The sequence below is a fragment of the Chinchilla lanigera genome, unplaced genomic scaffold (assembly GCF_000276665.1).
Source record: "Chinchilla lanigera isolate Chin_1 unplaced genomic scaffold, ChiLan1.0 scaffold00035, whole genome shotgun sequence".
NCBI lineage: Eukaryota > Metazoa > Chordata > Mammalia > Rodentia > Chinchillidae > Chinchilla > Chinchilla lanigera.
This window is the reverse complement of record NW_004955436.1, coordinates 1,684,549-1,699,340: the sequence shown is the minus strand read 5'-3', so window position 1 is coordinate 1,699,340 and position 14,792 is coordinate 1,684,549. Positions and strand designations below refer to the sequence as shown.

Below are 14,792 nucleotides of genomic sequence, written 5' to 3'. Positions count from 1 at the left end.
TCCTGGCCTCCGGGATTGGGTGCGGCCTACCTGGCTCTTTGCGCGCTTTTCGGCTGGGAATCGCGGTGGTCCCCCAGCTTCAGTTCTGACTCAGAGTTGATTGGAAAAAGTGTCCTTATGTGAAGGTGGAAGTTTATCCTTAATTTCTCTTTCATCAAAAAATTATTTAAAAATTAATTAAAAATTATTTTTAAATTAATTAAAAATTAAAAATTCACTTCAGCTCTTACATCATCTTTCCTCAGATATACGTGGTTGGTTCTTCCTCTAAGATACACAGTAACAAATGCTTTTCTGAATCAACCTAAAAGGTTAGTTAATTTCATTATTAATACTCAGTTTTCTTTCTCTGCCAAAACTTCCTCTTCAGAATTTAAGCCTGCCCCGTGTTAAACTGGCTTCTTCAGGAGAAGAGCATGAGGTGAGGCTGGGATCTGTGTCCTGCTGCTTCCAGCACTGGGCAGTCAGCTGCCAGGCCGAGCGCCAGGGACACATCCTGACAGGCGTTTCCACCGCGCAGGCACCCCTCGGCTCGATCCTGCCATCTCGTGCAGGACGCCAGAAAGCGTCAGAGGGTCTGGATCCGAGAGGGTGCGGCGGACGTGGGATTGTGATGTTCAGACTGAGTCTCTGAGGAAAGGCTCAAGAATAAGCTGACATGTAAGCTTGTTCTCACCTTAGTTACATTCACAGGCCCGTTACGACTGTTCCAGCTTAATATTGAGTGATGGTTTGCGGCTTTTTCTTTTGTTTTTGTTTTGGGAGAATTACTAAAGCTGTGAAATCTGTTACTCTACGCCAGGCACCTATTTAGGCACTTTGGCTGCAAAGCATGAAGACAGGGTCTGTGTCCCCTAAAAGGTTACCGTTCAGTGCATTTCAGTATTCATATAGCAGTGTGTTTACAAATTGCAAACATGTAAAACCTTGTCCTGTTTCTAATGAATAAACCTAGGTTTAGAACAGTGAGAGAACTCTCAAGAGCATTGCTTTTTCAGTGTAGCTCTAAATTTCAAATTAAGCACCACAACTTCTTTACATTGTCTTGAGGTTTTCTCCTCCCTTACATTCTTGACCTGAAACCCTGAGCCCCAGTCAGAGTGCTTTCTATCTTGGTATCTCAGTGCTTTCAGTGGGAGGGGCTCGCGTGAGGCTTTTTTCACTCATCTTGAAGACTGACAAGAAACTGAAGCAGCTTTAGAACAAATTGACCATTAAACATGGCATCTGTTTTTGTTAGTGCTGATCTTGCTTAGGTAGGATGCACACCAAGTAGTGTCTGTGCACACAAGTGTTTATTCACCTAGTGTCCTTCAGGCAGGCACTTGTGCCCTCAACTTGGGCCGACAGAATCCTTTTTCTTGAACCATACATTTATTTCTCACAGTTCTGGAGGACAGGAAGTCCAGGCTCAAGATGCCAGCAGATCTGGTATCTGATGGAGGCTGGTCCCTGGCTCATGGACAGCTAGCTGCTTTCTCATTGTAGCCTTGCCTGGTGAGAGAGTTACGGGAACTTGCTGGGGTCTTTGACCACCTCAGGACCTAGCACTTCACAAACGTTCCACTTCTGATACCACATAGGCAGTTAGGGTTTCACTATATGTATTGGAGGGGGCATGGGCATTCATCCTGGTCCCCCAGTATGCATACATGCAGATACACCCATTTCATCCCAACATCCCCTTCTTTACCTCATTTCAGTATCAGCCTTGAAGTCTAAAGTTTAAAATCAGATGTCTCCTTTGAATGTCAGCTAAGCTAGATGTTAGTAATACTCTGATAGTTTGTCCTGAGCCAGAGTGTTCCCCTCTGCAGACCTGTGAAGCCAAGTATTGGTCATTCTGTCCCTGTAATGAAATACCTGAGATAATTAACTCAGGAGAGAAGAGGTTGATTTTGACCCACCGTTTTGAAGGTTCCTGGCCATGACTAGTTCAGCTGTGGCTTTCAGTGCTCTGATGGGGGCTGTGACAGCAAGGGTCCGGCCTATGTGGGAGGAAGTGAGGAAGAGAATAGGGGTCTGGTCACTCCCTTAAGGGCACATCCTGTGACCTAGGGACCTCCCACTGGGCCCCCCTCCCAGGAGTCCCCCCACTTCCCAGCAGCTCCATCTTCAGGGACAGTCAGCATCCTGATTATAGCACCAAGCACGTATTTTGTGCTTCCAGAGTGTGTGATGGGACAGGAGTGGGATAGATGTTTATATCAGCCTTTAATCACTGGGATCAAACACCCAGGATGCTCAGCTGAAAGGAGGAAGGGTTTATTTAGCTCACGGTTCGGGGGATTTATTAGTCAGCTGGCTCCACAATAGAAAAGGCACGGTAGAAGGGCATGGGGGAGCAAAGCTGCTTAGCTCTGGCAGCTCGAGTCCAAGCTGAAGGTGAAGACTGGCACTCCTCCAAAAGGAATGGCAGTACCTCTGTCCTTCTTCATTTCCCTTTTATATTATCTAGGTGATGATCCATCCTAGGGTGGCTCCTCTACACCCTAGGGTGGAGCCAGTTGCTGAGCCAAGTTTAGTTATGCTTCTAAACTTCTCAAGTTGACATAATCAATCAACCACTATACCCATCTTGGCAGCCTTTTGGGAAATCCTATTTACCACTTACTTTTTCTTATTTGGTTCTTTTGTTTTTCGTGTTTGCTTTATTGTCTGACTTGGCTCTATATGTCACTTTGCACTTAGTATATTTTCTGGAATATTGCTGTACTGAAATATTAAGTGAAAAACCTCACTTCATTTATGTGGTGACCAACAGTAGCATTTCCACCTGACAGTTGTGCCTGTCGTGTGGCCAGGTGTGTGACGTGAGCTCACCCAAGGCACAGCCAAGGACGTGCCTCTTGGTTTAGAGGCTGCTGTAACCCACCCACGCCTGTGTGTGCTAGGGGTGGTGACCACAGGAGCTGCGACTCCGAGCGCTCGAAACAGTGAGACGTAAAGTCCAGACTGAGTCCAGACCTGCGTGCCACTCTGATTTGCCATCTCTTCCTGACGTATCAGTTGATTCAGGGATCTTAAGTAACAAGTAGTTTTGTCTGGTAACACCCTAAAGAATGGAAAACAAAATCTACTTCATGAGTAAATAGCATACATGTTAGATTAACCTCTAGCACTAAGACAACAGTACTGAGAAATAGGAAGACGAAAACTAAAACGTCCTGACTTCCTTAAGTTTTATGAAGTCTCATGTAAAGAATATGAATGTGAAAAAAATTAGTGTAATTAACACATATAAAAATATAGGACTTTAAATTGAGAAGCTGCGAGAGAATGAAATAGGCAGTCTGTTTTCTCACTTTGTATTTTCACCCCTTGTAAACTGTGTCTTTGGATACGTTAGTCTACGTCTTTAGTAAAAAATTATTTTCCAAATAAAAACGATCTTGAGCCTGTGACACTTCAAGGAACAGTCACATCATGAAAAAATAATTATTTTTTGTCTGAAAATTTGATGTGTCCAGAGTAAAAATCTTTCATTTTTATTTAAATTGGTAATATAAATTGAAAATGCTATTTAGTATATTTGGAAGATAAAAAAGTGAAGTGGTTGAAAATGAAATCATATTTCCCCCATATTTAAAAGGAGGGTGGAGCTTCCCAATGATGTAGCCCTCAAAACTTCAACAGACTTGTAAAGCAGTGAATCCAGATCCTAAGTAATTTTGGCAAATACGTACTACAAGTAGAATTTAAAAAGATAGAAAGGCATCTCACTGCCTTTCCCCCATGTACAGAGCCCGGTTATTAGTCAGTCTTCCTGGTTCCGGTGATTATCTCATAGTTGTTTCTGCCTCCAGCGTGCAGTTGTCAGTCATGGCGGTGTCATGGTTCTTGTCCTGGTTTCTCTTTGGAAAAATCCTCCGAGATCCCACAGCAGTACTGGCTGTGATGCTCTCAATGGTTCTGTTGTAGGTTTGGGGAGGGATTTAGAGCAGCAGTATTGTTTCTAGGTTTTTGCCCACCGCTGTCTTTTCACCTGAGTTGTGGTGAGCAGGTCCTGGCCTGTAGTATCTCGCGTGGGTACGTCTGTGCCCACCCCAGAGCAGGTGGTTTTGAGGGACTTACCGATAATTTAGACTAGGTCTTAACGTCCTCATTTCTTCCTCAGACCGATTTCAGCTTCTCTGTTCTTGAGCGTATCTGAACTGATGTTCTGTGTTTCGCTGTTCCGTTGTGTCCCCCCGTGTCGTGGAGCTGCGCTCTGAACTCTCTTTGTTCTGTCTCCTCACAGCGGCAGTCTCTGGGGGAGGCATTACATAAGTCTATCAGCAATGTAAGTCTGCGAGCAAGGGCATGCTGCACTTTGGAGTCTGCTGCTTAACGCTTTCCTGTATAAAGTACCCTTCGGCATCCAGTGAAATGTTTTGTAGATGGGCATTAGTAGCTGCTGTCAGCTGTTTGTGTCTGTGCTTACAGCTGCCAGGTTGTATTATAAGCATATATGTTATTATAAAATCAGGCGAGGTTTTACATCGCAAACAGGAACTTCATTATTTTAATGTTAACTTTGAAAGATATAGTAATAGTTTTAAAAATGGAAATAAATGTAAAATGGTTTTTTTCTTTTGTTCAACTAGTTTTTGACAAAGTAATATCAATAAACTTTATTTAAAGAGATGAGATAATTATGAAGTTTCATGAGGTATAGAATATATTTTACATTTTAATGTTGTAATTATTAACAGATACAAAACAAAATGGAATAAATGCATTTCTTAAAAATTCGTAAAGCTATTGATTTGTACTTAGGTATACTCAACTGTGGCAAAATTAAACTTCAAAATAATATTTCAAATAATTTTCCATTCCCTAAGACTTTTTTCCTTAAATGTAAAGAGAAAAAAATTAAGATTTAGTTTTACACCAAACCCATACTCAACTAGCCCATTAAAATAAGAGAACAGAGTTGAATATCTTTGAACATCTTTGAATCCTTTCCTAAGGCTGAGGGCAGAGGTCAGCGTATTTTTTCCGTAAGGACCCGATGGGGAACACTCACGTCTCTGCAGCGGAGTTGTGACACTCCTGTGACGTGTGCCCATGGTGGGCGTGGGTGCGCTCCTGGAAACGTTTGTCAGATAGACGCGCTTGGTCAGCTGTTTCCTACACACAGCAGTGCTTTGAGACTGGAGGTGTCCTATGGACTTCTTGTACTTTTCTCTCAGGCCTAGGAAAAGAAACATTGTTCCCTACCCTTCACATTCAGCTCTCCTTTCTACAGAAAAAATAGTTAGAACTATGTGGATAACTTTAGCAGCACTTCTCAATTACAAGTAAACAGCAAATACATTCATCTCAGTGTGGATGAAGAAAGGCTACGTTTTGAATTTCTCTGTACTCACATAGAGAACAGTAAGAATTTTGGAATGGTAATCTCAGTCTTTTGTCATGGGTGTATTAGTCTGGACTTGTGATAATGTGTTAATTGGGATAGAAATATGAACCCAAATAAGAGGTAATTACTTTCAAAATTAATTGAATTATACTTCAGAGTGTTGGTGACAGCAGTCATTTTTCCTTTAATATAGTTATAATTGAAAAGGTACTCATTAAAATAAAAGCCACCTTATTAGACAGTATAAAATAAAAGTCACGTTAGTCTAAGTGTCTGCTGGTAACTGGATGGGAAAGTCTTGACTCATCTCCTGAAAAGGTAATGAGATGGGAAATTCTCCTGTAGCGGACTCTCTTGTGCAGTGTCGCAGTCCTCAGAGACCCTCTGCGTCCTGTTCACCCGCCAGAGGGCTGACCGGCTCTTCCCACTGCCTGTGCCCTCACCCCGGGTCGGAGCAGCGCTCGCAGTTTCCTGTACACACCTCCTCTGTGAACAGAAGTTGTGATGGATGCACCTTTTCTTTATAGATGCTTTTAATCCATTTCAGCGAAGAACGAGAGGACAGTTGCAGTCTGCACACACCTTTAGGACATTGAGAAGCATTATTGCAGTACTTAGTGATAAACTCAGTTTGTAAGTCTTCTTAGAAAATATCAACGTGTGAGCATTCTGAATTACCAAGTAAAATTCTTTCAAAGTGATTATTATTTTACAAGCTCTGAAATTTAGTTGTCCTAACTAGACTCTTCAGTAATAGATTAGTGGTTAAAACAGAAACTATTTGAGCACTTTTAGACATTGTCCATAACTTTTACATAAGTCTTTGACATTAACTCATCCTTGCCCTCTGCTCGTTTAGCAGTTTTTAGTGCTGCTTTGTATATTTGAGTGTATTGGACTTAATATCAATGCCGCACCGTTGGACACTATGACTTTCCTACCCCGGTCATTGCTCCAGAGCCATCTACCATAGTGCAGGATTCCCATCTGACCCCAGAGCAGATTCAGAAGTGCAGCCAGCTGGAGATGAAGGAAGCGGGAGAGAAGGAGAAAGCACCTGCAGTGGAACACTTGTGTGGTCATTGGAAAGAAGAGGTGAGAGGCTGGCGTGGTGGTCTGTACCTGTAAGTTCAAGGCCAGCCTGGGCCACATAGGAGACCCCGTCTGAAAACAGCCCAGAAGCGTGGGCATGCTGTGAACACTTACTGGGAAGGGCAGAACGAGACTGAAACCCTCCCTGAGGAGTAAGTCATTCAGTATCATGACGTAGATCCATCCGCTAACTCGTTTTGGGGAAGCTGCGCAGCGTTTGCTCTGGAAAAGCCGTGCGTCTGTCAACCCGGCAGTCAGAAGCCCTGCAGGGCCTCTCCTGGGGCCTGGTTATTAACTCTAGATACCAGGCAGTCAGCTCTCTGCCCCATCTGCAGCCCAGAGTCTCTGTCTCAGCTACTTTAGGCAAGAAGCTGTGACCTTCTTGAGGCTTGCCCTGTGGCCACCAAGAAAATTGTGTGTAAAACATAGCTAGTGTTTTGTGGCAGATGGATTCTCTACATTTGGTGAGAATCACCGCGGATTTACATTTGCAATAGTTTTTAAAAGCAACAGAAAACAAAACAGGCCCTTCTATACCAAGACCGGGTAAGTCACGACAGTCTGCAGCAGTACATACCGAAGAGTTAACATGAGCTACTGCTGGGGTCAAGATTTGGCAAAGAAAAGGAACACAGGAGGCTTTCCTTTTTATCTTATATACTCTGTATTTTTCAAAATTGTTTTCACAGTGAGCATTTTTTCTTTAATGCTTAGAGATAAAGGTATGTTAGGCAGCCTGGGCCCGCTGCCAGACGTGCCACTAAACTGGAACCTCAGCATATCGGGCCTGGTCATGTTCAAGGCTACAGAGGTTTTCCTGACACTCAGCCTGGACAGCGGACTGTAGGAGACAGCTGCTATCTGAAGATACAATTTATTTTAGGACAGAGTGTATGCTTTCTAGATACTGCATCAGAAACTAAAGATTGTAGGTCAACTGTGTATAGTCAACGACCTGTCCCATGCTGACCTGTCCCGTCTGCCGCAGATCTGGTGGTTCAGTTTTTGTTTTGCGGGAGTGCTAGCATACTGTCATGGGGTACAGAACTCCCATGAAACTGCTCTGTAGAAAGTGGTAAAGCTTTTCTTTAAAGAAGAGTAGTATCCAATAAAAAAGAATAGCCATTTGTTTATAATTTTAGTATTTTCTATTTGGCATTTTAATAAAACTTTATCTTCAATATTTTCAAAAAGACAGTAAAACTTTATTTTCAAAAAGATAATGATATCTGTCAGCGGTGGAGATCCAAAGGTAGTAATTACTGTCAGCATACTTCACTTTTACAACTGTTTACAGAATATCTGATACCTATTAATCAGTAGAATATATTGTATTATTCCTGTCTGACTTGCTGGTGTAAGAATTTTAAAAGTATATTTTTCTGTAATATTCTTTTGACTTATTATAATAGGTAAAATTTTAAGTTGTAAAAATGCATAGAAACTAATACCATATACTGCCTGATTTGAATATAAGATATAATTCAAAGCAGCTACTATTTCTCATTCATTTATTCAACAGATGCCCTTCTAGATATTCTGTAATACTGGTCCTGGCTAAAGTTACCCACACCCTGAGTGCAGGTTCTATCCTTGTTCCATAGTAATAATGTATTTCCATAAAGTAGATTAAATTCAGCTGTTTTAATACAGCTACAGAACATTAGTTCACTTTACAATGCTTTGCTCATTATTTGTCTTACAAAATGCCATGTAATATTCCTGCTGAATAAAAGGCTGATTTATTTATTGCAATTCTACTAGTTTATTTATTAAAAAATAAGTGAATTTTGGCACTGCATTGCATGACAGGCTTTCTGCGTAGAATTTATCTGACTATCTTGGGCATGAATCTGAAGATCGTAGATGGCCTTGATATTACTTTCATGTGCTTTTAAAGTTCATACAAACTAAGTACATTTGAGTACTAAATTGCATGAGATGTCTGTTTGCATATGGCTTATATTATTTTCTTGGTTAATGCAAAGATTAATCAAACATCCTAAACTGGAAACTATTACTTTGGAGTTCTCTCAAGGTAAAGTATATTATAATGTAAATTATTGGGGCATATTTTGTTTTAAGACGGAGAAGTTTGAAACCATCTGGATTTTAAATGTGGCACTGCATTGATGTTAATGTCCTATTTCTCATTAGTTTCATCCTTCAATAGTTTGAGTGTGAGTCAGTACGAGGATGCGAGGCCTCGTTCCACGCTGTCCTGTGCATGCTCTAACCCATCGCCACCTGGACGAGCAGGGCAGGGGGCTGGGGCTGGGGCTGGGAAGAGGGGTGGCTGCCTGCTCCGTCTCGCCAGCCAGCCCCGCGGGAGAGCACGGCTCTCCCAGTGCACACAGCGTTCCCAGCCGGCTCCATTGCCTCTTACCCTTTCACCATGTGTCTTTGCCTTCTGGGATTTCCTTGCTGCTCATTTCATGCTGATGTCCTTTCCTAAAACGCGGCCGAACCCCATGGAGTGGCTCTGTCTCTGCAGGGGAGCCTGGGCTCCGGCTGTGGCATTCTCTCCGTCTCCCCCTTGCAGGGCGGAGCTCAGCCTGGGCGTCACGGTCCTGGCCACCAGCAAGAGGTGTAGGGCATTGCACTGTCTGGAGTCGGAGCCTTGCGGTTCGTCCTTAACCTGTAAAGTAACCTCAGGTTTGTGTAGAAATTCACACGGAGAGTTGATGACTTTCAACAGGCAGAGTCACTCCCTGGGAAATGCACTAGGACAGGTTGAGTCTCTGTCCCTTGTGCCGTGTCTCACCAGTGCTGGGTGTCTCCATAAAGGGGGTGCCAGCCTGTACAGTGAGTCCTGCTTTATGCCTCTGTCCAGAACCCCCTCTGCACAGCTGATCCCCCAGCCCAACCACTGCATCCTGCTGCTTCCTGCTGCCCCGTCTCCTCGTGAGTGGTCTTTTCTCCTGCCGTGCTTTGCATCTCTAGCCCTTCTCCACCCTTTCGGTTTCTCTCCCAGACCCTTTCTTGGTGAGAGTGAGGCGGCCTGTGTTTGCTGGCCAGCCTGCCCTCAGGAGAGTCTTCTCGTTTCCTCATCGGCTTTCTTGGCTGCAGAAACTGTTCTACTTGCATCTAAAGTGCAGGCCTTATTTTACAACTTTGTGTCTGTTTCCTGAGGTCCTAACCTTAGCTTGAGAGGTGTTTCAGAGTATATTGTTACATAGTTTCAAATTACAGTAGACTTTCTAGGAGAAGGGAAGTAGGCCAAGGTAAATGGTTTCATCAGACACATGTATGAGCAAATACAATATGTACATATGTGTGTCTTTATTTCTATGGAAGGTTTAATTCTGAATATATTAAAACATCCAGACATGATGCTGACATATTAAGGCTGACCTGGCAGTTTTCAAAAGGAATGATATGTCAGTTTTCCATGATGAAAGTAAAGCACCTGACATTATTACAAGGGTAGAACTCCAGGGTTGAGAGATACTTGTGATTTTTAAAAAGCTTAAAGATCTGCAAGGCCTTTGAATTAAATGAAAATACAAACATTTCAAAATTTTTAAAAATTTTAGCAAAACTTTTATGCAAAGATTTTAAATTATGAGCTGACACATCTTTTAAAGAGTAGGTCTTTAGCTCTCACATAATCTTGATGACTTTCAAGGTGGCAGTTACCGAATTACGGACTCTGTGTCAGGGGCTGCTCTTGAGTGTGTGTACTTACACACTCACTCTCACAGCGTTGGGCGAGGTGTGTGACACTGCTAAGTGGCAGAGCTGGGACTACAGTGCAGAGCACAGTCTTAACTATGTCACTTTTCCACTGAAGCATTTTAACTTTTCCTGTCTTCTTATAAATTAGGTGTTACTGTTAATGGCTTTTATAGTGCAACCTAGGTATGTATCAGTTTCTTCAGGGTGGGCTGCAGCATTCCTTAGATAGTTGATAAGCAGTATACTGCTTTTGAGGCAACTGCTGAAAGTAGAATTGAAGACGGTGATATCCCAAGGTTAAAATGTTACTGTAATGCATTTTACATGGAAACTTCTAAAACAGTTATGTAAACTGCCTCGGCAGTGCGTCTCCCCCTTAGGGTTCAGTTTGCGAACCACGCCGTGTGTTCATTCTTCACTGTGTGCCGCTCTGCTGTGTAGATTTCCCTGCTGAAGCAAAATCTGGAGATGCAGCTGTCCCAGTCTCAGACTTCCTTGCAGCACCTGCAAGCCCAGTTTACCCAGGAACGCCAGCGGCTTACACAGGAGCTTGAGGAACTAGAGGAACAACACCAGCAAAGACACAAATCCTTGAAAGAAGCACACGTCCTTGCATTTCAGACCATGGAGGAGGAAAAGGAAAAGGAACAGAGGGTAAGTGTCCCAGGATACGGGGTATGTGCGAGTGGGCTCTCCAGGACGTGGCCTCCTGCAGGGGCGTAGGGGTTAGAGGTGCACAGTACTCACAGTGCAGCGGAGGAGCCCGGCTGCGCCGTGCTGTGTCTCTGGTCAGAGCGCCATGACATATTGATGGTCACTGGTGGTTAATTTAAATCTTTTAGCATGGTCCTACTAGTAAACTGCAATCATTCTGGTCAGTTAGGGTTATTTAGGCTTCCACCCAAATTTTAATTTGTCTTTCACTCGAACTCTTAAAAACAAAAAAAAGAAATATATCTAAGGTACTTGTGTTTTTTAATCCTAGAGTTTTCCTTTTACATTCTTTCTATTTCCCTCTGTACAAAAAAGTTCATAATGAAATGAGTTGGAGACATTTTTACATAGTCTTATTTCCTTATACGAGTAGTAGCACCAGAGTTCAGTTGCAGGGATTTAAATGACATAGATGTATTACTGCATGAATCGTATTACATGACAGGCTCCTCACATGTCAGTTACGGTTCTCCATTAAAATGTGAGTTTGATGTCTTGGTGTGATTTATTTTGATTTAATGAATTTTTTAACACTATCTTTCTCAACTTATTCCAAGAACCTTATTATAAATAGGAAGAAGATTCGCTAGATGACATTAATTTCCCTGTAATAGCGGCTACTGATATAGCTTGTTGTTCAGCCTTTTACTTGGGCGCAGGTAGTATTTTTAAGAAATGACATGTTTTAAAGAAATCATTAAAACAAAAAAGTCATATTTAAAAAATAGTTTCCTTGCTAACACAGTAAGTTGTAGTCTGGGGATCTTGTCTAGAAAGCCAGGGAAGTTCCTTGGGTTAAAAATTTGGCCTGATTAGAAACAACCTGTTCACTGGATAAAATTTATGAACTTGAATAACACAGGTGCTCTTGTGTCCGTACCTTAAGTGTGCACGTTCAGTCCTTTATCATTTAACGTGGGTCGTTTTCAGAGGGAATCAGAGCCTGTGGTCTCCCTGTGCCGTCGTTAGGTAGCCAGCCTGCCATGCAGCATTGTCTCGCCTGTCCTGGAGGAGACAGTGCCTTCTTTTCAGAAGTAAAACGCACTGAAAGCAGTGAGCTTAAGTAGCCAAATACTGTTTTTTTCACAAAGCATTTTAGGATAATGATTAAAGAAGTGCAACCCTGATTACAAGATGACGTCTTTCTCAGAAACATTTTATGCTGCAGACCATGATGAACGAGCAAACCACCTTTCCCGGCACAGTCTGTCCGCCTAGAAGGCTCTGAGCTGTGCCCCCGGCCTCAGCCATGCGTTCTCTTAGTCTGTGCTATGTTTTTAAAGCAAATCATTGAAAGCCTTTAGTTTACTTTTCAGCCATCTCCTCTCAGAGCTTTTGCTTCCTCGCTCCAATAGAGGAGCAAAGAGTTGGCACAGACAGCAGCCACGCAAGATTCTGTAAGTATCGCATCAAACATAAAGCCCTCTGGCTCTTCCTCAGCAAAGGACCTGTGCCTGGTGGTGCCCTCCTCCTCTACCTCTCACTTAAGTATGGGCAGAAAGGAATTTTTCAGTAGTTTTAAGCTTTAGAAAATGATTTGATTTGATAACTGACTTAAGTAAAGGGTTTGTATTTCTAATTCAAACAAAATATATTGAGTCACCTGAAGTCCCAGTACTCTAGGAGGCTGAGGCAGGAAGATCAGTCAATTTAGCAACTCAGTGAGACCTAAGACTCTGTCTCAAAATACAAAATAAAAAAGGGCTGGGGAATGAAGTCAGTGCTAAGGCCATGGGTTTAACCCAGTACTGCAAAATAAATATAAATAGTCAGACTTCTTGAGGTGATTGATTTAGTCTACTGAGCTAACTACTAGCTTGTCTTCTGATGGTGATTACCTTGTATCTAATTTTCTTGACAATGAACTTTTGGATGTGTTTTGGAATCTGCACTGCCTTGTTTATATTTCGCTCCTGTGATCTGGTGGAGCACTGAGCCTTTGTTTCCTGTGCAGGCCCTCGAAACCCACTTGCAGCAGAAGCACTCTGCAGAGCTGCAGGCCCTGAAGGATGCACACCGCGAGTCCATGGAGGGCTTCCGGGCAGAGATGGAACAGGAGCTGCAGACCCTGCGCTTTGAGCTGGAAGACGAGGGGAAGGCCATGCTTGGTATTCAGGAAGGGCTGTCGCCTTGCTATTTGTCTGTTCATTCTACTCTTTAAAACTCGACGTCAGGTCACAGTTGGGTCTTTACACACTGAGCTGTCAGGTGAATCCACAGCATGTAGTGTGTTGTGTGTGAAGCCACCATGTTGAGAAGGGAGGGCCGGCGGAGAGTGGTGGACTCCAGGCGCTTGTGTTGTCTCTGCTCCACCATGGAAGCGGCCCCCACTGACGCTTCATCTGTCCTCATGGACCAGCGCAGTGGGGACATTGCCTCACAGTCCGTAGGCTGTGTGGTCACCTTGCCTTTGCCACCAGGGCTTTTATTGTGGTAAAGAAAAATCATGATTAATTCTACCTTTTTGTTGTTGAATATGTTGTGTGGAATTTTTCAGGAGATGGTCCTTTTTATAAGCAGATAAATTGAGTTTTGAAGAATAACTAGGCAGGTATTAAAAGGCTTGGGTTTGACTCCTGTCCTCCAGTTTGGTTTCATTCCAAATTCTCCTAATACCTTTCGTGTTTGTCATGATTGAGTGTACTCTTTCTGAGGAGTTGGGGACAGAGGCTGAATATTTTGAGCTTCAAAGGAAAAGAAAGCCACTTGACACTGATCTTGACCCCTGCTGTGGCCAAGCGCTCCGGGCCAAGTCGCCGTGGTGGTCTCCCTCCTGGGAAAGCCCCCGGCAGGCAGCGTGAAAGTCACAGGCAGCGACCTGCCCCGTGCCCGGGTACGTGCCGGAGATGGCTGGGCCGAGCGGTGGAGGCGGGGCAGCGGCTCTGCGCCTACACGGGGCTGATGTTGGGCAGAGGGGCCTGGCCGAGTTAGGGCTGGAGAGAAACACTCCCCACCGCTGTGAGGGCAGAAGGACGAGGCTGGGCCCTGGAACCGTGGTGCTTTAGTCCGTGGAAACGTGATGTAAGCTCCTCTGCGTTGACACACGAACTGTTCTGGATTTTTAACAGCTCTGTATTACTTTATGGTAATTGTAGATTCACATGCAGTTTTAAGAAATAGTGCAGGTTCCCTGTGCCCTTCACAGAGCTTGCCCCGTGGGAGCCTCCTGCTGAGCACTGTCACAGCCTGTCCACATGGACCCTGTCACGGCAGTGGTTCCATCGTCCTGGAGATCCCTCTTAGCCCTTTATAGCCACGTCCACGTCCCTTGTTTCCACCTGTAACTCCTGCCAACCACTAATCTGTTTTTCACTGTCTATAATTTGGCCCTTTCAGCATTGCTGCTGACCTTATAAATGAAGCCATACCAATCTAACCCGTAGAGACTGGGTGTCTAGCCAGTGTCATTCCGTGGAGTCCACTCGTCGTCCGGTGCACCAGCGCTGTGCTCCTTGCTACTGCCGAGTGACAGTCCATGGTCTTCACTTGGCTTCCAGTTTCTTGTCCTTTACCCATCGAAGGTCGTCTGGGTTTTCATTTGGGCCATTACAGATGAAGCTGCTCTGAACATGTGGGAAGTTTTTGTGTGAACCTGGGTTTTCATGTCTGGGAGCATGGCCCAGGAGCGCGGTCGCTTGCTCAGGTGGTGGTTAATTTCAGGTTCCTCAGAAGCTGCCAACCTGGGTGGCTGCAGCCTTTTGTGTCCCCGCTAGCACTGTGTGGCTGGCCCAGCCCCTCCCGTCCTCAGCAGCCTGGGATGTGTCACGGGATCTGAGCCGAGCTCAGGAGCGCAGTGCTCTTTCCGGTGTAGTTCTAATTGGCGGCCCCCTGGCAGCTCGTGCTGTTAAGCATTTGCCATCTGTGGGCTTTCTCTTCTCACTGAACTGCTGAACTGTTGAGTTGGAGCAGTCGTGCAGATTGCCAGGACCCCTGAGGTCTCTGCCTTGACGCCCTGTTCCCCGGG

General features: G+C 44.1%; 1 protein-coding gene across 4 annotated transcripts in view; it reads left to right on the top strand.

Annotated features, from left to right (window-relative positions):
• Positions 1-14,792, top strand: part of Fam184a (family with sequence similarity 184, member A) — a gene marked incomplete at its 5' end in the record, with an annotated part of 92,709 nt that overhangs the window by 62,568 nt on the left and 15,349 nt on the right. For 3 of the 4 annotated variants that reach the window (XM_005389128.2, XM_005389127.2, XM_013516642.1), the window contains 2 exon segments: positions 10,556-10,768; positions 12,783-12,936. In XM_005389128.2, coding sequence (XP_005389185.2) covers positions 10,556-10,768; positions 12,783-12,936 — 367 coding nt within the window. 4 annotated transcript variants of the gene reach the window in all.